This window comes from Schistocerca piceifrons, chromosome 4, assembly GCF_021461385.2.
Source record: "Schistocerca piceifrons isolate TAMUIC-IGC-003096 chromosome 4, iqSchPice1.1, whole genome shotgun sequence".
In the NCBI taxonomy this organism is placed as follows: domain Eukaryota; kingdom Metazoa; phylum Arthropoda; class Insecta; order Orthoptera; family Acrididae; genus Schistocerca; species Schistocerca piceifrons.
The window spans coordinates 23,880,263-23,903,101 of record NC_060141.1 but is presented as its reverse complement, the minus strand read 5'-3'; the positions used below and the strand labels follow the sequence as shown (position 1 = coordinate 23,903,101).

At 45.1% G+C, this 22,839-nt stretch overlaps 1 protein-coding gene across 1 annotated transcript in view; it reads left to right on the top strand.

Moving 5' to 3' along the window:
• The window catches only part of LOC124795562 (protein argonaute 18-like), a 179,143-nt gene extending 167,873 nt beyond the window's left edge, over positions 1-11,270 (top strand). The window contains exons 4-6 of the mRNA XM_047259635.1: positions 2,617-2,734; positions 2,891-3,005; positions 10,856-11,270. Coding sequence (XP_047115591.1) covers positions 2,617-2,734; positions 2,891-3,005; positions 10,856-11,270 — 648 coding nt within the window. The remainder of the gene's footprint in view (positions 1-2,616; positions 2,735-2,890; positions 3,006-10,855) is intronic.
• Positions 11,271-22,839: the final 11,569 nt, after the last annotated feature.

Sequence of the window (22,839 nt, the reverse complement as noted above, 5' to 3'; positions counted from 1 at the left end):
AACCAAGAGTAGTTCTAAGAACAGGAAACATGTGTTATCTGTGCATTTACCAAATTGCTTTCTCATAATTTTGCAACTGGAAGTGGCGAAAGCTAGTAACTTCTCAGCCTTCGTTGTCCCTCGTGTGGTGGTTAATCCACCCCAATCAGCCAATTGCTGTTGAGCGGGAGGGCCGGGCCACATAAGCAACATTCGCAGTTAACAACTACAATTTTATTAACTTTTCTTTGGCCAAATAAAATTTTATCTTTAAAATTCAAAATCCTTACAAGCACGGGCAAGCGCCCTATTCAAACAACAACATTAATCTTTAACCAAGCATTTAGTGACTTGCAAGTTAATTTAATTCTATACAAAGTAAACCTCCCAAAAGGAGACTACAATGATGAGATAAAGCTTAACCAATAATGGATATCACAAAAAATTTTAACACAAAATAAAATACAAACATTTTCAAAACAGGTGACGTCACATAGGCACGGGCTAATTCAAGTAGCAGAAGGGGGGCCCACTGGATTCAGACCAGAGGCGGCTGGACCCAGAACCCACAGCAAGCGGGCGAGCTGGACAGGGTGCCGCACACACTACACTATAACACTGAAAAAAAGGTCTTAGAGCCCGTGCTACTACACAATTTTAGAGAAAGGGGGAAGAAAACGGCAAACATTAATTCCTCAAATGTAAAATAACTACTATGTATACAATGATAGCCTATTTCACAAACACTGAAATAAAATAGTCAAGGGTGAATCAATAACTAATGCCCTTGACGTAACCTTAAAGGACGAGGGCGAAGAGCATAATACCAAGTCAGCTTAGAAATTTAAACTACACTAGTAGGTTAACATATGCTCACTGAAACTGAAGAGCTCATTTAAATTACCCCTCAACAGGATACTGATAAACTTAAACTGTCAAGTAAGGCTACCATTTCACAATTTACAAGTGAACAAGTAATGCAATTAGGTAATACAGAACGTACAGATTCAATGGTAAGCCTGTGCTTTGAACCAACTATACCGACGTCCACACAGCTCACTGTACCAGGAAAAATATTACAGTTTTACCACACTGGCTTATGGCGTCCGTCACTCCGAACAGCAATAGTACCAGAATGAGATCTCTGCAGCGGAGTGTGCGCTGATATGAAACTTCCTGGTAGATTAAAACTGTGTGCCGGACCGAGACTCGAACTCGGGACCTTTGCCTTTCGCGGGCAAGTGCTCTACCAACTGAGCTACCCAAGCACGACTCACGACCCGTCCTTACAGCTTTAATTCCACCAGTACCTCGTCTCCTACCTTCCAAACTTCACAAATGGTTGAAATGGCTCTGAGCACTATGGGACTTAACTTCTGAGGTCATCAGTCCCCTAGAACTTAAACCTACTTAAACCTAACTAACCTAAGGACATCACACACGTCCATGCCCGAGGCAGGATTCGAACCTGCGACCGTAGCGGTGGCGCGGTTCCACACTGTAGCGCCTAGAACCGCTCGGTCACTCCGGCCGGCCAAACTTCACAGAAGTTCTTCTGCGAACCTAGCAGAACTCAGCTGCAGAGTGAAAATCTCATTCTGGAAACATCCCCCCAGGCTGTGGCTAAGGCATGTCTCCACAATATCCTTTCTTCCAGGAGTGTTAGTTCTGCTAGGTTTGCAGAAGAGCTTCTTTGAAGTTTGGGAGGTAGGAGACGAGGTACTGGCAGAAGTAAAGCTGTGAGGACGGGTCGTAAGTCGAGCTTGGGTAGCTCAGTTGGTACAGCACTTGTCTGCGAGAGGCAAAGGTCCCCAGTTCGATTCTCGGTCCGGCACACAGTTTTAATCTGCCAGGAAGTTTCATATCAGCGCACACTCCGCTGCAGAGTGAAAATCTCATTCTGGAAACATCCCCCCAGGCTGTGGCTAAGGCATGTCTCCGCAATATCCTTTCTTCCAGGAGTGTTAGTTCTGCAAGGTTCGCAGGAGAGCTTCTGCAAAGTTTGGAAAGTAGGAGACGAGGTACTGGCAGAAGTAAAACTGTGAGGACGGTGCGTGAGTCGTGCTTGGGTAGCTCAGTTGGTATAGCACTTGCCCGCGGAAGGCAAAGGTCCCAAGTTCGAGTCTCGGTCCGGCACACAGTTTTAACCTGCCACGAAGTTTCAGCAATAGTACCAATTAATACACCTCGCTTGCTCGGACTGTATCACATCACCAAAATCCAGATAGACCAAATGGTTTATGAAATCCTTTACAGATCCAAATCAGGGCTGCACAACTCGATTCGGGTAATGTGGCCGAGTCCAGTTCCCACACTACAAGCCAGGATCGGTCTTGCAAACGGGTCAAACACACCACAACCTCTGCGTCGTGCCCCGGCCTGCTCAACCACGCTCCCCTGATTCTCCCACGCCGCGCGGTCTCCGGCTGTCCCTCTCCAGCGCCACATCAAACGGCCGAGCCGAAAGATCACACCATGCCGACCCGATCGATCAATCGATACGAGCCGGCACGGCTCACCTCGTAGGTTCAGATAAAAGCTGAAGGAAAGTACGTGCTGTACCGCCTGCAGTAGACTGGTAGACTTGTACGAGATGCTGGTAGTGTGCGACTGGTTTCCGTGCTGCTGCCTGTGCAGGAGGACGTGGTGGAGTCGGTGCAGCGGTCGGGGCGCGACCTGCGTCTCTCTGCTGACGCGGCGGTGCCGCCGGGCTGCGTGGTGGTGACCAGCGTGCGCCAGGACGAGGGTGACGGCGGCGGCGGGGGCGGGGGCGGTGGCGGCGCGCACCACGACATGACGCTCGCCCACTTCCCGGAGTACCCGCAGTACGGCGTGGGCGGCGGGGGCGGCGGGGGCGGCGGGCTTCACGTCGGCGACGTGGTGCTGCCGCAGCTGCCCTACCCCGTCCAAGGAGTCTCCCTCAGCGGCGGCGGCGGCTTCGAATACGGGGGCGGCGGCGGCGGCGCAGGTGGCGGCGGAGGGCAGATCTCTGACGTGCTGCTGCCGCGGCCTGGAGGCGGATACGGGTCAGTACCTGCTACGCTGTCTGTCCGTAGGAATACTGGCCTAAACTAACGTAGACACGTTCAGAGTACGAGGTAAAAGGACTGGTGGCGCCCGTAAACACGTTCAGAGCACCCAAGGACAGGTACAAAGGCGCGCGCGTTAACATGTCCAGAGCAGTTAAAGGGTTAATACCAGATAGGATTGATCGAGGAAATAGAGAAGGTTCGATGAAGAACACTGTGTTTCGTTATGGGTTAGTAAGCGCGAAAGCAGCAGAGAGACACTCAGCCAGATCCAGTAGCAGACGCTGCAAGATAGGCGTTCTACATCACGGTCTGGGTGACTGTTACAATTCCGAGAGCTTAAGTTGCTGGAAGAGTAAACCAATATATTGCTTCCTGCTACGTATAGCTTAGAAAAAGAGTAGAGTGTACGCCATTCGAGCTCACACAGAGCCTTTCCAGCAATCGTTCTTTCCGGGAAGCATTCGGGACTGGAACAGGTAGGAGTGTGCTGAGAGTGGTACACAAACTGCAAGGTGCCTTGCGGAGTACAGACGCAGTGGTGATCAAAAGGACACCCTGCAGTACCTGGCAGAAGAAGTCGAAATTATCGAAAATGTAAAGGACAAATCGGAAAACAGGAGGAGGAGGAGATTACTGTTTAACGTCCCGTCGACAACGAGGTCATTGGAGCACAAGCTCGGATTAGGAAAGGATGGGGAAGGAAAATCGGCCGTGCCCTTTCTAAGGAACCATCCCGGCATTTGCCTGAAGCGATTTAGGGAAATCACGGAAAACCTAAATCAGGATGGCCGGACGCGGGATTGAACCGTCGTCCTCCCGAATGCGAGTCCAGCCCATTTTTCATCATTCAAGTGACATACGACGTATTTGAAATAATTATTGGCACTCATTGGCCAGTTACAAATCATCAGAAGATTCCAGGTTCGAATACTGGCAGGGTCGCCAAGTGTAACCTCCCCACAAAATTTATTAAATTGAAATTAAAATAATTATTATGGATAGCGATTCTAATCTTTGTGTGACCTCAGAATAAAATTGGTTCCCATTTATAATCTCCATGCACAAATGCATTCACATTTAATGTACCCACAAAATCCTTTTCTCATTTAATGTAAGCTCGAAACAGAAAAATTCTTGAACCTCATAATAAAAAATAAATTCAGTAACCTGGTAAATTTTGGACGACAGCAGTGCTGCGTCATGACCCTGTAAGATCATTCTGAATAAAAAAGCAAAAATTCTTACCTCAATAAAAACGGCGAATATATCTGCTCTTACCTAAAAAAATTTTTCGGCACAGCTCCGTGCAATGCTGGCCTATACATTTGTGGTTTGTGAAAGGAAGGAACTGATTTTTTGAAATGAATGTTTTTTTAAAAAAATTACTTTATATTACCAAAATTATTATTAGGACATTTTTAAAACATTTGGATGACAGTTCAGATACATTACTAGATATGCGTGACGCTGCTTCTTTACCTTATACAATAATACTCCATCTCCAGATTCCCGACCAGAGCAGACGGCAGACAAGCGCAGACAACCTCAGATAAGCGACTAGCAACAACTTACTGCTACAGTTACACAGTTCCTACTGCAGTCAACACTGCTCTCTGGTCAGCGATTCTATATCGCAGGCAGCGCATACCTCTTACAACGATAACAAAGCACAACTACGTATCTATCTGTTTCGCACATTATTATAAATAGTTAATATGAACGGTCGTGCCGAAGTGGATATATCGCTCCCCACCGTATCACAGGTGTAGAAGCGCCGCCGGGCATGGCCCCTACACCGATTCATGACCTTGCCAGTGGCAATTTTCCCCTTGCCTCTACAGCAGAGTGGACCTGAGAGTGGTAGCATAAAGCCCCTGGTCACGTACTCTTAGCGCCAATGTCCTCGATTAAATTCCAGGCGTCTCCATGAAATGAGGGTGTGTGACACTGCTTATAGTGAGCCATTCGTCGGCTGGCGACGCAAAGTTCAGCGGCCCCATTGGTGCTAAACGCGAAGAGTAGGCTGTCTGCTGGGGCCGGGTTCCACCCTCTCTCTTCTGTCACCATGTCCAGCACGAACAAGACACTACATTACACACACGCCTTTACAGTAGCCTACACTTCACAGATACACTTACGCACACATCTCTCATAGTCTGCAAAGGGAAGGTGCCTGCTGGTACGATGGATGAGGATTACCTTTCCAGTCAGGCGACTGAACCTGCTCTTCGTGGTCTCGTAGCCATTCATGCACATACAACTTTAATTGCTAATTATTATGTTATATTATTCTTATGATAAATAACTAATTATTATAAATAGCTAATGATTTTATTTCTCTCCGCGCTACTGTTTAATGTGATGACACCATATTTCGACTGTAATCCTTCATGAAAGTAAAGCAAGACCACGATCTAGAATGTCTTCTTCATAAATTAGTAAAACAAGAGCTCTGACCCTTCGTGTGACAAAACGTCACCTCCGTGTAATCAGTATTTTTATAGCATTTGCCACAGCTGTAGGTCCGTGATGAATGGTTACCAAATAGACTTTCGGATTTACTGAACACCTCTTCTTAGGGCTTGCATGGATGTGTGATCAAACCTAGAAAGAGAGCGTACACACTATTTCCATTAAGTCATTTCCAGAGTTTTACTTTTCATTGCGTGTTTGATCTTGGACATATGGTAAATATTTATTTTTCCGATTCTGATAAGCACGCTGGACCAAAATCTTTAGTGTCCCCAGGAGGCATCACGCTGATATCGAGTAACATCGCTTCTAACCACTATAATTGCCTCAATTTGGTGAGCAAGAGAGTCCACGAATTTCCTTGGATACACTATATTCAGCTGAAGCCACTCATTTGTGGCCAGATTCCGTAGAGCAGAAAGGGCAACATCTGGTCGCTGAAAATGCTGAAATAAGCGTCCATCTTCATGTTCACAGTAACGTGAATGGTTGTGGCCAAGTCATGGTACAAAATTCACTCCCGAAACATCACAGAACCAGCTACAGCATGAACCACGCCGTCCACACAATGCGGGTTGAGCTCTCATTTGAGCCGTCGCTGCACTTATTCCTTTATAAGCGGCAAATTCGTGGTCTTCGAACGACACTACACAACTCATCTGAACTATTGTCGAGATTCAGTGTTGTACAGCTTTGCGTGCTGTTGTAAGCAAAGACCTTTTCTGAGGTACCCAAGCAGGCGTTTGTGGCCGAGCGGTTCTAGGCACTTCAGTCCCGAACCGCGCTGCTGCTACGGTCGCAGGTTAGAATCCTACCTCGGGCATGGACGTGTCTGATGTCCTAAGGTTAGTCAGGTTTAAGTAGTTCTAAGTCTAGGGGACTGATGACCTCAGCTGTTAAGTCCCGTAGTGCTCAGAGCCCTTTGAGGTCTAAAAATTCATTCAAACTTTCGCACCGAGCGAGGTGGCGCAGTGGTTAGACACTGGACTCGCATTCGGGAGGTCGACGGTTCAATCCCGCGTCCGGCCATCCTGATTTAGGTTTTCTGTGATTTCCCTAAATCGCTCCAGGCAAATGCCGGGATGGTTCCTTTCAAAGGGCACGGCCGACTTCCTTCCCCGTCCTTCCCTAATCCGATGAGACCGATGACCTTGCTGTCTGGTCTCCTTCCCCGAAACAACCAACCAACCAAACTTTCGCTGGGAAACAGCTTGAGACGGACCTGTATTCAATGTCAGCAGCAACTCCCTCTTGGTTTGAAAAGGCGTGATCCTCGTCTGCGGCCCCTGCCGGTTAGAAATTTCTTATGCCTACCGTTCTTACCTGTGCTGACACCGCAGTCGTTGGTGAGACATTGGGCAGTCTGCGTTGATACAACAACAATTCTGCCGACATTCGTTGTGTGGGCATGGGCACCATAGCTCCATTCTGCCCTTCCGTCACACGCCGATCCTTCTTCTTACCTGACTGTCATACGTTGAGAGTGACGGCAGGTGGTTCGATTCCTGGCCACGTCCGAGATTTCATCCACTCGGGGTGTGTTTCGTTGTCCTCATCATCATTTCATTAGCATCCAAACGCAAAGTCGTCAAAATTGCGTCAAATAACACGACTTGACTAGGTGGCAGAAGAACCCTTGATTGGGTCTCCCGACCAATAAGCCCTTACCACCAGTTCATCTCACTACTATACTATTTGCTTAGAACCGTGCGGCACACACCCACCATTTCAATGTAGAGACTTACGTCAGGTGTGGCGGGTTACATGACCACTCGGTACCAGTTCTACGCCATCTTCAGTGTTCCGAAGCGTTGAAAGGGTCCTGTACCCACCTTTCATTACTCCGGTAGCCTATTTTCACTAGTATTTCTCTTTCTTTTCCTTGTTTATCTTTTCTCATAACTCTCATAGTGGTGTGATTGAATGAATGTGGTTGTGTGTCACATTGCTAGACGGTGACGTAGTCTGCTGCACGTAGTGGTCAAGTACGCAAAGAGGTTTTCGCTACTTGTGGGAAATCCACCTGCGTTAGGTTGGTGGCGGAAATGGCATCTTTGGGTTTTCCGGGCCACGCGGAGCGTGGAAGAGGCTGGAGATGAAAAAGGGAGGCAGTCTGCCGCCGGTACGGGAAGTGTCCACAGCTGTGCTCCAGTCGAAGAAGGGTGAGTTAGACTGACCGCGTCGCGCGTTGTTACTTGGCGAGAGGAGAGCTTTGGCAGATTTTCCTTTTAGTAAATTTCTATAGCAGACTTTGATCCACCGGAAGAGCGCCACACAAAGGTGTCGATAAGAAGTGAGCACTCGCTTCTGTATGAATGTCTGTTTGCCTTCAGCTGTGCCTGTATAAGCTTTCATTTTTTCTAAAAATTAATAGCTTTGCCTTCTCGTAAATTCTCCTTGCTTTATGTATCTTTCGTGCGGGGGAAGCCAACCACGTGGTTGAACATTGGGGTTTGTTGGGCTACCGTCGTGGTTTGTGGAGACGCGATTTCTAGGTATCGTGGCCAAGTTGCAACAATATCACATCACGCAATCATGGACAGTTAACATTCTTTAAAAAGAAACATGAGATCGGACAGTTAGTGATGACGGTAGCCCAACAAACTTTAATGTTCAACCACGTGGTCGGCTCCCCATGGGACTAATGACCACAGCAGTTGAGTCCCATAGTGCTCAGAGCCATTTTTTGGCTCCCCATGGACGAAAGATACGTAAGGCAAGGAAAATTTACGATAAGGGTTAGCTATTAATATTTAGAAAAATAAAAGCTTGTACAGGCACAGCTGAAGGCAAACAGACATTCATACAGAAGTGAGTGCTCATTTCTTATCGACACCTTTGTGTGGCGCTCTTCCGGTGGATCCAAGTCTGCTATAGAAATTTACTAAAAGGAAAATCTGCCAAAGTTTTGCATTCCTTGCTGCGACAAGGCAAACCAATTTTTCAGAGTTGAAAAGCGAGATCAAATGCTAGCAGCTCTCCTCTCGCCAAGTAACAACGCGCCACGCAGTCAGCCTAACTCACCCTTCTTCGACTGGAGCACAGCTGTGGACGCTTCCCGTACCGGCGGCAGACTGCCTCCCTTTTACATCTCCAGCCTCTTCCACGCTGTGCGTGGCCCGGAAAACCCAAAGATGCCATTTCGGCCACCAACCTAACGCAGGTGGATTTCCCACAAGTAGCTCAAACCTCTTTGCCTACTTGACCACTGCGAGAGTTGGCTATTCTGTACAACTGCTGCTGAATCTGTATGACTATCGCAGACTTTCTACAGTAGACTACGCCACCGTCTAGCAACGTGACACACAACTACATTCATTCAATCACACCACTATGAGAGTTATGAGCAAACTTCACAGCAAACATAAACATAGCCAAAGCCTTGCAGACAAACAAAAATTACGCGAAGCGAAATGTAGTGTGAGGAGGTCTATGCGAGAGGCGTTCAATAAATTCGAAAGTAAAGTTCTATGCACTGACTTGGCAGAAATTCCTAAGATATTTTGGTGTTATGTCAAAGCGGTAGACACTCTGTGACCAAAATGGTACTGAAACAGACAGACTAAAGGCCGAAATACTAAATGTCTTTTTCCAAAGCTGTTTCACAGGGGAAGAATGCACTGTAGTTCCTTCTCTAGATTGTCACACGGATGACAAAATGGTAGATATCGAAATAGACGACAGAGGGATAGAGAAACAATTAAAATCGCTCAAAAGGGGAAAGGCCGCTGGACCTGATGGGATACCAGTTCGATTTTAGACAGAGTACGCGAAGGAACTTGCCCCCCTTCTTGCAGCTGTGTACCGTAGGCCTCTAGAAGAGCGTAGCGCTCCAAAGGATTGGAAAAGGGCACAGGTCATCCCCGTTTTCAAGAAGGGACGTCGAACAGATGTGCAGAACTATAGACCTATATCTCCAACGTCGATCAGTTGTTGAGTTTTGGAGCACGTATTGTGTTCGAGTACAATGACTTTTCTGGAGACTAGAAATCTACTCTGTAGGAATCAGCATGGGTTTCGAAAAAGACGATCTTGTGAAACCCAGCTCGCGCTATTCGTCCACGAGACTCAGAGGGCCATTGACACGGTTCACAGGTAGATGCCGTGTTCCTTGACTTCCGCAAGGTGTTCGATACAGTTCCCCACAGTCGTTTAATGAACAAAGTAAGAGCATATGGACTATCAGACCAATTGTGTGATTGGATTGAAGAGTTCCTAGATAACAGAACGCAGCATGTCATTCTCAATGGAGAGAAGTCTTCCGAAATAAGAGTGATTTCAGGTGTGCCGCAGGGGAGTGTCGTAGGACCGTTGCTATTCACAATATACATAAATGACCTTGTGGATGACATCGGAAGTTCACTGAGGCTTTTTGCGGATGATGCTGTGGTATATCGAGAGGTTGTAACAATGGAAAATTGTACTGAAATGCAGGAGGATCTGCAGCGAATTGACGTATGGGGGCAGCGAATCTCAATGTAGACAAGTGTAATGTGCTGCGAATACACAGAAAGATAGATCCCTTATCATTTAGCTACAAAACAGCAGATCAGCAACTGGAAGCAGTTAATTCCATAAATTATCTTGGAGTACGCATTAGGAGTGATTTAAAATGGAATGATCATATAAAGTTGATCTTCGGTAAAGCAGATGCCAGACTGAGATTCATTGGAAGAATCCTAAGGAAATGCAATCCGAAAACAAAGGAAGTAGGGTACAGTACGCTTGTTCCCTCACTGCTCGAATACTGCTCAGCAGTGTGGGATCCGTACCAGATAGGGTTGATAGAGAAGATCCAACGGAGATCAGCGCGTTTCGTTACAGGATCATTTAGTAATCGCGAAAGCGTTACGGAGATGATAGATGAACTCCAGTGGAAGACTCTGCAGGAGAGACCCTTAGTAGCTCGGTACGGGCTTTTGTTGAAGTTTCGAGAACATACCTTCACCAAAGAGTCAAGCAGTATATTGCTCCGTCCTACGTATATCTCGCGAAGAGACCATGAGGATAAAATCAGAGAGATTAGAGCCCACACAGAAGCATAACGACAATCCTTCTTTCCACGAACAATAAGAGACTGGAATAGAAGGGAGGACCGATAGAGGTACTCAAGGTATCCTCCGCCACACACCGTCAGGTGGCTTGCGGAGTATGGATGCAGATGTAGATGTAGATATGAGAAAAGAGAAACAAGGAAAAGAAAGAGAAGTGGTAGTGAAAATGGGCTACCGGACTAATGAAAGGTGGCTACAGGACCCTTTCAGCGTCCACTGAGCTCTTACGAGAGGACGATTAATACTTTGTCCACAGCTGTCAAAACACAGCAAATGTACTTGTGCCACGTCTCATGGAGACGGTTATTTTCATTGCAGGTACGGAAGCGGTGGCGGAGTCGACAATTTCATTAACTTCAAGGATGTGAGTGGAGGCAGCTCGGGCTCACCACCGCACCAACATGGAGGTGCTGGAAGTGCTGATGGTGGAGGTGGTGGTGGTGGAAACGGCGGCGAGGCCGAGGTGCTTCGCACCTACCAGGTGTCGACCAACCTCCGCCGCCAGGAATCGTTCGACCACCACGCCTTCGGAGTGGAGAAGGGCGTCAAGCCGACCGGCGGCTTCCACTTTGCCTTCGGCAACGGCAACGGCAACAGCAACGGCCTGGGCGCCGGCACCAAGTACGAGACGAGCGCCAACGACTTGGACCAGGTGGTCAGCAGCGGAGCGGCCGTCGCCACCGCGGCGGCCAGCCTGATCGCCTGCGCCGTGGCCCAGCTACTCGCCCTCTGACGACTTCCCTCTCTCTCCCTCTTCCATCTCCAAAATACTGAACGAACAAAAGAATGTTTGAAAAAAATTAGTTTGACATAGTGTTGAAAACAGTTAGGCCACAAAGACACACCAGGCTTCCCACATCCCAGTTATCTGTTACAGAATTGGTGACAATCTCACTTGTTAGACCGATTACGCAGGCAAATTGCTCGTGGACTCTAGTCGTACAGTCAGCTTAAATTTTTTTTCCTCTAATACGCCTCCAGGCAAAGAAATTGCACAGTAAACTTATTCAGAGAAAGAAGGCAGTTTTTTGGAACATAATCTCGAGATACTATCCAAGGTACAACGCAGAGAACGCTCACGAGCAATTCGCCTGATAGAGGAGTGGCTAAATTGGAACTCTAAGCAAATATCTCAATTTCTTTTTAGACACAGCTTGTTGGACAGTTGAGAATGTATTGCAAGGAAGCTGTCATTCACGCAAAAGAAATTACTTACAAATGTGAACAACTCTGCTGCCAAAATCCTGTACTTCACTTTCTGTCCTTACACTTCTTTACTCGTGAAAATTTACTCTGGGTATCTGAACGTAATCACAATGCGTAAGAGAGTTTCTAACCATCAGATCAACATTTATTTCGGTAATTTCTTAATTAAAGTGGTTTTTAATATCAGAAAGATACTGTAACTAGACTTTACGTCTTCTGACTCAAATTCATCAATTGCGCCGACTGTCACTTAGCATTTAAAGAACTGTAAGGACATGAAATGCACCCTGATCTTAAACAGCCCTCATCAACAACAAATCTAAGTTCCTTCTCGAGGTAGTGAACTAAACAATGTCTAGGATAAAACGAGCTTCAGTTCGTTTCAGTGTCACGTTGAACTACCAAAAGTATAAAATTTCGAGAGCTTGATTTAAGCTTAATATCCAGCAGAGCTAATTTCGATTCACAACGCCGAACGACAGTAGCACAAGTGTACTCGTACAAGTACCCATTTCAGCGGCAACTTTGCCACTCTCACGAGTTATGTATCAGATACCGAAATGTAAAAAGGCCGTATGTGAAGTTGTAATTGTAGTGATTGATACTATATGAAACTTGGTTATCAATGAGCAGAAAATCAGGCGATTGTAACCACCACTGGTTACATACGACTGTGTATAAAATCTCTATATTTACAAACCATAAAATACGTTTACATCAAATGCAACTTTCCTTGCAGTCGCTATCGAAGCTTAAGCGAAGTCAGTTGTTAATACATGTAGCTCATTGTATACCATTGCTCTCCCGAAAAGGGAGAATTTATTTGTGATATCGTACCCTTCTGTTTTTCTTTACTGGCAAATTTTTGTTGCACTCGACAAATCAGCACGTTTTTCAGTTGTAGGCGTGTTTTTCCAAACTAGCTACTACAAAGAGCGTTAACAAAACACAGTAACTGTACTCCAAAAAACTTTTCTTATTCTTAAGATTACTCAGTAGGCCTACAGTTTTCCTATAGCCACTCCTCATTGTTATTTGTTTGTTTTTGATTTTTATTTATTTGTATAGTTGTTGCTTTTGTATTGTGTCAGCACGGCGTGGACAGGTGAGGGGTCAGCGGCCTTCGTCATTGATCCGGGAACTGTCCGCCCGTAATCTGTGTTATTGCTTTTATCATAGATAATACACTGCTACCAGTTCTGAAAGTGATGTTCTGTGTTTGAAATTCCTTTTGCTCTTCTTGCAAACAATATACTCACTGTGGTGTGGTATGCAATTGCCATCTTGAGCTGACTGCAAATCATTGTTTGGCTATATGTTAAATCTTCCACCAGCAGCTGTTTGTCTGGACATCCGTGTGTTTGATATAGTGTATATTTACTCACGGTTTTTTAATGTGTTACTTGACATTGATTTCAATAGTACCCTGCAATTTTCAATAGTTAATATACTAAAAAATAACACTATACTTTGTAATAAGCATTTACACAATACTAAAAACTGTGCGATAAATTATACATATCATACTCTAGTAGTGATAAAATCAGTTACACTCTTGAAGTTTTCATTAACAAGTAGATGTATGATGGCATCTCCTAAGACATATCTGGGCTAAACAATATAAAGCCATAGCCTCTTTTCCGCTGAAGAAAATAGTGAATACAGGCGAAACAATGAAGAGGTTATATGTGACGTTCATCTAGGATGTTTTCTTAAATTTTATATACTTAGTTATACTTTGGTCCTAAGCAGAAATTACTATGTCTGGAAGCAGGATGCCAAAAAATACCAGGTGTAGAAGTATGAAACCGGAATTTGGTTGCAAGAATTATACGTCTGTTGTTTGGAACTGATAAAAAATATTTTATTTAAAATAATCTCCATTGCTGTTTATACATTTCTCCCACCTATCCGGCAGGCTATGAATGCCACACCAAAAAAAAAAGACCAGTTCTTCTTTTGAAGCGAACCAGTCAGCGAGCCGTTTTCGTACATCTTCATACGAACTGAAGCATTGCTCAGCAAGAGCGCGTCCCAGTGATGCAAATGGATGATAATCAGAATAAGCCACATGCCCTGGTATTTCCCATCTGAGCGCTTCGAACGATTCCTTGACCCGTTTTGCTGCGTGTGATGGAGCATTATCATGGAGCAATATGATTTTCTGTTGCCTTTCTTCATATTCCAGTCGTTTCACACGTAATGCTCGATTTAAATCGATCATTTGCTGTTGGTAGCGACCAGTGTTAACGCTTTCACCAGGTTTTAAAAGCTCATAATAAATGACACCCTTCTGATCCCACCAAAGCATTGTCTTCTTCCCAAAGCGACTTGGTCTTGCAGTGGATGTTTATGGTTTGCTTGGATTCACCCATGATTTTTGACGCTTAGGCTTCTCAAAATATACCGATTTTTTTCATCACATGTCACTATTCGATGGAGAAACGACTTTCTTTTGTATCTGGCGAGTAGCATTTCACAAGTGGTCTTTCGATTTGCTTGCTGTCTTTCATTCAGGTCATGCGGAACCTATTTTCCCACTTTCTGCACCGTTCCCATAGCTTTCAACCGAAGAGAAACGGCTTTCTGCCTCACTTTCAATTGTTCCGCGAGTTCCTGTTGAGTTTGAGTATCTTCTTCATCCAATAAGGCCTGCAATTCGTTGTCTTCGAACTTTTTCGGTGATTTCCCGCGCTTGTCGTTTCTCACGTCAAAATCACCACCTTTGAATTTTCTGAACCATTAGAAACACCGTGTTTTACCAAGAGCATGTTTGCCGAAAGCTTCGACAAATATTTGATGAGATTCTGCAGCACTTTTCTTCAAATGATAACGGGGAACCAATGCTGTCCGCAAATCGTAGTTCGTAGGCACAAAATTCGACATGTTTTCGGGTTTGAAACAGATACCGACGTATGGAACATGGGTTACTGTGTGCTGACATTCGTCATCAGCCGTTACAGGAAGCAGATGGTCTGCCAGTATCCTAAAGAGATTTTTCTTTCCCCTGAACTACCAATGCACGTACGTATAACTGTATGTGCAGTTCTGGTACAATCAGTTATAAGATACTGCAAAACCGTCAAAAGTTTTTGCTCACAAGCGAGCGTATATATGTGTAATTACCGTTTGTAAGTACCGCTCACTGCTGCCTTACCCAGAAGGCCAGCACACGCGAAAGGCACATATGTGTTCCACAAGCTCTTGTTCTGTTCGCCGCAGTGGCTTCATATTACGAAGCTTGTAGAAGATCATTGGGAACCTGCAGGAAAGAACCACATCAAAATGCATGTACTAACGAATGCTACAATGCTTTTGAAATGACTAAATTCCTCCAAGGGACGAACGCGGATACAAATTACTACCGTTAAGTGATGGATTACAGAAATTCTACAGCTCCTTGCGTTGACAACCTCGTCTGGGCGGATAGACTGTATCATTAAGAATAACGACTGACGGTCAAGACACTCTTTTGCAAAGTTTATTTATTTATTTACCCTGGCAAGATTAGAACTATACGACCCTCTTTTGCATCTTCACATTTTGCATTAAATTCTATACGATATGTACGTTATAAGACACCATCCATCTAATACGTAAACCAACACGTTTAAACAGTTATCGCAAATATTATGGATACAGTAGAAGCTAAGGAAGAAAAAAACCTAATTTATATTTGTCAACAAAATTCTTCTGCGCTATTGATCCCGCTGTCAATATATAAAATTGTTCGACGTTTCAGTTACTATTGCAACTGGCATTCCTCAGGGCTCTGTGCTGAGCTGACTGCTGGATGAAAGAGAATTTTTTTAAATATTGTCGATGCGGTCAACAGCCCAGGAGAACTTTTTTTGACGGTGACAACATCCGATGCCTACACTTAAAATTTATACGTGTTTGTGAAAAGTAGAATAATAAATATAAATTATTTCAGGCAGGAAAATATAAACTGTGGGCACTGGCAGTTATGGACGTGAGAGAAATGGTGTGGTGGGAGAGGGGGAGGGGGTGGTTCATGGGGCGGAAGAGAAAAAGAATGCGGAAAGTGATAGGACACGTGGAAAAAGATGACAAGAAAGTGGCGTTACTCAATGAAAAAAGAAAAGAGAAAGAAATGTTACTGGAAGAAAATGTGAGCATCTGCTTTACTGCTTGGCAGAGAGAAACAGTCATACGTTTAAATTAATTTTGTATGGAAAAGTTATAATGTTGACAAAAGACACCGCTTCATTTTTTTAAAAATGTAACAGAGCACTGAACTGTGTGCGGATTGCAGTTTTGCACCGTATACTTCGACTGAGATGTATCCATAATGTACACAACATGCCATGTGGAGGTAAATATTTGTGTATATGTAAATTTTTACTATATATCGTGAATTGTAACAACTAACAATCCTCAGTGGAGTATTACGTGTGTGAACATGCCCATTAGCTCAAGACGCGTTTTATATGCATGCCGTTTTACTGTTAACAAACCTATGTATAATGTGCAGTATATCCTCCACCATAATAACAAAATGGCATGAATGATAAACTCATAGTAGAACACGATTCCCAATCGAAAATTTTTTTAAGGTTAGAAGATGACAGCATCAATTGTAGAAACCAGTCGTCAGTAATAAATATTGACTTACATGATATTGGCTCTGAAACGTTTTTTCAAATCACCATGGAGATGTGTTACTTCCTGCAAGCACTGAAAATTCGGTTATTACGCAAGCGCCAATTCAGATCATCCTCAGTCAAATTAAAACGTTGCTTTGTGTCCATCGTGTTCGCTAAAGTGATCGTAAAACTGATTATCACTTTTGTTATCATGCATTCGTTCCTTGAACGCTATCTGCCTCTTAAAAGTGGATGAAATTTGAGAAGTGATGTCATACACACAACTCAGATTCCAGTCATCCTTTGTTCATGAGCGTTTGACAAAGCACCTGGATGAAATTGAGACAAAATATTACCAAAGCTATTGAAATCAAAGCTAGAAAATATTACACATAAACGTTCTATCAAAATAAAGTAAGAAAAGTGAATAAATATTTTATCAGACGGAATTTTGGATTGTGAACGGTAAATGATTATGGATTATGCAAGAATTCCGGCACTTCAATTAATTAATTGAGTTTACTCTGTGCAGTTACACTTTCAATTAGTAATTACATCTTCTTTAGTTATTTGGATTCGCTTTCTTCTAAATACACAGACGACAATAGAATGTGTTAGCCCATAAATCACCATTTCGATATCTAGGAAACTCTTTGGAGGTGTCCATCTCATAATGATCATTAATGATTAAGTTTTCGTCAGTATGCAACAAACGTCCAACATCAACCTGAGTATGTAGCATGAACCTCGTTTTGAGGACTTTCCTGCCATATCTACACTGAGCTGACAAAAGTCATGCGACACGTCCTGATACCGTGCCGGACCTCTTTTCGCCCTGCGTAGTGTACCATCTCGACGTGACACGGACTCAATAAGTTGTTGGAAGTCTCCTGCACAGCCACGCTGCCTCTAAAGCCACCCATCACTGCGAAAGCGTTTCCAGTGCAGGATTTTGTGCACGACGTGACCTCACGATCACGTCCGAAAAATGTTCCGTGGGATTCTTATCGTGCGATCTGGGTGGCCAAATCATTCGCTTGAATTGTCCAGAATGTTGTTCAGACCAATCGCGAGCAATTGTGGTCCGGTGTCATGGTGCACTGATACACATAAAAAACGCATCGTTGTTTAGGAACATGATGTCCATGAATGGCTGTAAATGGTTTCCAAATTACGCAACATCCAGAGGACCCTGTCCATTCCATCTCAACACATTTCACACTATGATGGAGTCACCACCAGCTTGCACAGTACCTTGTTGACAAATTGGATTCATGGCTTCGTGGGGTTTGCGCCACACTCGAACCCAACCATCATCTCTTACCAACTGAAATCAGAACTCATCTGACCAGGTCACGATTTTACAGTCTTTCAGAGTCCAACCGATTTGGTTAAGAGTAAACGAGAGGCGTTGCAGGCGATGTCGTGGTGATAGCAAAGGCACTTGCGTCGATCGTCTGCTGCCACAGCTCGTAAACGTCAGATTTCGTCGCAATATGCTGACGGGCACGTTCATCGTACGTCCCGTCTTGATTCCTGCAGATATATCACGCAGTGTTGCTTGTCTCTTAGCACTGACAACGCTACACAAACGCCGTTACTCTCGGCCGTTAATCGAAGGCCGTCGGCCACTGCGTGTCCGTGGTAGAGGTAAAGCCTGAAAATTTGGTGTTCTCGGCACACTCTTGACACCGTGGATCGCGGAATAGTGAATTCTCTGACGATTTCCGAAACTGGAATGTCCCACGCGGCTATTTCCAACTACCATCTTGCATTCAAAGTGTGTTAGTTTCCATCGTGAGGGTAGAACCACGTCGAAAAGCATTCCAAATTAATACCTGAGTACAAATGACAACTCCGCCAATGCACTGCCCTTTACATCGTGTGTACGCAATACTAGAGCCATCTGTATATGTGCATATCCCTATCCTAGAACTTATATCACGTTTGTGTGAAACACATGCTGTGTCAGTTTATCAAGAGTGCTGGCTGGTTCTCGGTATGAAAGTATATCTCTTCCCATCGCATCCCCGACCCGTCAAGGAATCGTACTCTCCTCAAGGCACGGCGTTTGTGCAGTGAAGTGCACGGATTTCTTGTTGGTACTCTAGAGATGGAAGGAAGGGACAACACTCTTGCGACATACCGCCAAACATCCAACCTCCTTTAGTAATTACCAAATTATACCTGTTACCATCTTCTGTAATTTCCTGCACCATATTTCCGGAGCTGAAGAGGTGTGGGTCTCGAGCATCGCTGCTTCTTGTGACCTTTCAGCAGCTACATTTTCTTAAACATAGAAACTAAAGGAGGGCCACCTTAAACACCGCTAATGACTTTTCACGAAACCTGTTGGCAATAAAACGCTAAAACCAAACACTTTTAGTAGAGAAGAGTGTGATAATTTATCCATTTGAATGAATCACGCACAGAAAGACTACCTCCTAGAGTTACGTAAACAAAACTATTCCGCAGACCATAACGACACTTCACCAACAGTAGTGATCAACACGTACCAGCGTAAAAGAAATAAAACTTCATTGACACCAACGCCACTTGGAGAATTATTCGTCTCGCTCTCGTACGATCTCCACAGAGGTAAGTATAGGTATTCTGTATACCAGCACTGCGGAGTGGGAGCAGTGTGCTCCCTGCCACCGTTGGATAAGCAGCTGCAGCAGCAAGTCGTATACTCCTAGCTCACTCATTTGTTACATAGTTTAATTCTTAATTTCTTTGCATGTTTTTGGGTACTTGCATTGTTTAATTCATAAATTTCGGGCGTATTATAGTATTTGAGAGTTGTGGCATCGCACTTTAGTGTTTACTTCGTAGATTCTCACTTAAATTGCGTGTGAGTTTCGTATAGGAGGTGTAATTCCGAGTTTTAGTTGCTGTAATCGTAAATTCAGGCAGATTGTAGCGCAGTCGTTAGGCATTTGTACAGGTTAGTTAATACATTCTTTGCGTGTTTCCCTTGCGTTACCTAGGCACTGACTCGTGTTTCAGTAACTGTTGTTCAACATCGATTAGAATGGACAGGGACTGTGATTACTGTGTTCGGATGAGGGTTGAGTTGGCATCCCTTCGCTCACAGCTGCAAGCGGCGTTGACTTTGGTCGCGCAGCTTGAGGCTGTTGCCAATGGGCACCACTGTGGGGAGCCGGACTTGGGTATCACGGGGATGTCAACCTCGTCCCGTCTGTCCCCAGATCGGTCTGCCGCTGTGGATGCCCCGGTTGCTGCCCGCAGTGGGGCTGAGCCCTCGCCTGTGGTTGACTGGGAGGTCGTTCCAAGGCGTGGCAGGCAGCGAAAGACGTCCCCGGAGGCTGATCAGAAAGCCTCCCCGGTGCGTCTGACAGACAGGTTACAGGCACTGTCTCTGGCTGAGCCAGATGCAGCTGCCTGCCCTGTTTCAGAGGATGATTCTCAGCCTTCAAGGTCCGGGCAATCACAGAGGGTGGGCTTATTGGTAGTTGGGAGCTCCAATGTTAGGCGCGTAATGGGGCCCCTTGGGGATATGGCGGCTAAGGAGGGGAAGAAATCCAGTGTGCACTCCGTGTGCATTCCGGGTGGAGTCAGTCCTGATGTGGAAAGGGTCCTTCCGGATGCCATGAAGAGCACAGGGTGCAGCCAGCTGCAGGTGGTGGCACATGTCGGCACTAATGACGTGTGTCGCTTTGGATCTGAGGATATTCTCTCTGGATTCCAGCGACTATCTGATTTGTTGATGGCTGCCGGTCTTGCTTACGAGATGAAGGCAGAGCTCACCATCTGCAGCATCGTTGACAGAACCGACTGCGGACCTTTGGTGCAGAGCCGGGTGGAGGGTCTGAATCAGAGGCTCAGACGGTTTTGCGACCGTGTTGGCTGCAGATTCCTTGACTTGCGCCATAGGGTGGTGGGGTTTCGGGTTCTGCTGAATAGGTCAGGAGTTCACTACACTCAGCTGGCGGCTGCACGGGTAGCGGGGGCTGTGTGGCGTGGACTGGGCGGTTTTTTTAGGTTAGAAGGCCTTGGGAAAGTACGCGGTGGGCTGCAATCTCAAAGGGTGCATGGCAAATACAGGACGTGCTTGGATCAAGGAACAGTCGGAATTGTAGTTGTAAATTGTTGTAGTTGTGCTGGGAAAGTCCCTGAGCTTCAAGCGCTAATAGAAAGCACAGAAGCTGAAATCGTTATAGGTACAGAAAGCTGGCTAAAGCCTGAAATAAGTTCTGCAGAAATTTTTACGAAGTCTCAGACGGTGTTCAGGAAAGATAGAGTAGGCAGAATTTGTGGTGGAGTGTTTGTGTCTGTCAGTAGTGGTTTATCTTGTAGTGAAGTCGAAGTAGATACTCCGTGCGAATTGGTATGGGTGAAGGTTATACTTAACAGCCGAACTAAGTTAATAATTGGCTCCTTCTACCGACCCCCAGACTCCGATGATATAGTTGCGGAACAGTTCAGAGAAAATTTGAGTCTCGTAACAAATAAATACCCCACTCATACGGTTATAGTTGGTGGAGACTTCAACCTTCCCTCGATATGTTGGCAAAAATACTTGTTCAAAACAGATGGTAGGCAGAAAACATCTTCCGAGATTGTCCTAAATGCTTTCTCCAAAAATTATTTCGAGCAGTTAGTCCACGAACCCACGCGAATTGTAAATGGTTGCGAAAACACACTTGACTTCTTAGCCACAAACAATCCAGAGCTGATCGAGAGCATCATGACTGATACAGGGATTAGTGATCACAAGGTCGTTGTAGCTAGGCTCAATACCGTTTCTTCCAAATCCACCAGAAACAAACGCAAAATAATTAATTTAAAAAAGCGGATAAAGTGTCACTAGAAGCCTTCCTAAGAGATAATCTCCATTCCTTCCGAACTGACTATGCAAATGTAAACGAGATGTGGCTCAAATTCAAAGATATAGTAGCAACAGCAATTGAGACATTCATACCTCATAAATTGGTAAGAGATGGAACTGATCCCCCGTGGTACACAAAACTGGTCCGAACTCTGTTGCAGAGGCAACGGAAAAAGCATGCGAAGTTCAGAAGAACGCGAAATCCCGAAGATTAGCTAAAATTTACAGACGCGCGAAATTTGGCACGGACTTCAATGCGAGATGCCTTTAATAGGTTCCACAACGAAACATTCTCTCGAAATTTGGCAGAAAATCCGAAGCAATTCTGCTCGTATGTAAAGTACACAAGCGGCAAGACGCAGTCAATACCTTCGCTGCGCAGTGCCGATGGTACTGTTACCGACGACTGTGTCGCTAAAGGGGAGTTACTGAACGCAGTTTTCCGAAATTCCTTCACCAGGGAAGATGAATGGAATATTCCAGAATTGGAAACACGAGCAGCTGCTAGCATGAGTTTCTTAGAAGTAGATACCTCAGGAGTTGCGAAGCAACTCAAATCGCTTGATACGGGCAAGTCTTCAGGTCCAGATTGTATACCGATTAGGTTCCTTTCAGATTACGCTGATACAATAGCTCCCTACTTAGCACTCGTATACAACCGCTCGCTCACCGATAGATCTGTACCTACAGATTGGAAAATTGCGCAGGTCGCACCAGTGTTTAAGAAGGGTAGTAGGAGTATTCCATCTAACTACAGACCTATATCATTGACGTCGGTTTGCAGTAGGGTTTTGGAGCATATACTGTATTCAAACATTATGAATCACCTCGAAGGGATACGTAATCAGCATGGTTTCAGAAAACATCGTTCTTGTGCAACGCAGCTAGCTCTTTATTCGCACGAAGTAATGGCCGCTATCGACAGGGGATATCAAGTTGATTCCGTATTTCTAGGTTTCCGGAAAGCTTTTGACACCGTTCTTCACAAGCGACTTCTAATCAAGCTGCGGGCCTATGGGGTATCGTCTCAGTTGTGCGACTGGATTCGTGATTTCCTGTCAGGAAGGTCGCAGTTCGTAGTAATAGACGGCAAATCATCGATTAAAACTCAAGTGACATCAGGTGTTCCCCAGGGAAGCGTCCTGGGACCTCTGCGGTTCATTATTTATATAAATTACCTGGGTGACAATCTGAGCAGTTCTCTTAGGTTGTTCGCAGATGGTGCTGTAATTTACCGTCTAGTAAGGTCATCCGAAGACCAGTATCAGTTGCAAAGCGATTTAGAAAAGATTGCTGTATGGTGTGGCAGGTGGCAGTTGACGCTAAATAACGAAAAGTGTGAGGTAATCCACATGAGTTCCAAAAGAAATCCGTTGGAATTCGATTACTCGATAAATAGTACAATTCTCAAGGCTGTCAATTCAACTAAGTACCTGGGTGTTAAAATTACGAACAACTTCAGTTGGAAAGACCACATAGATAATATTGTGGGGAAGGCGAGCCAAAGGTTGCGTTTCATTGGCAGGACACTTCGAAGATGCAACAAGTCCACTAAAGAGACAGCTTACACTGCACTCGTTCGTCCTCTGTTAGAATATTGCTGCGCGGTGTGGGATCCTTACCAGGTGGGATTGACG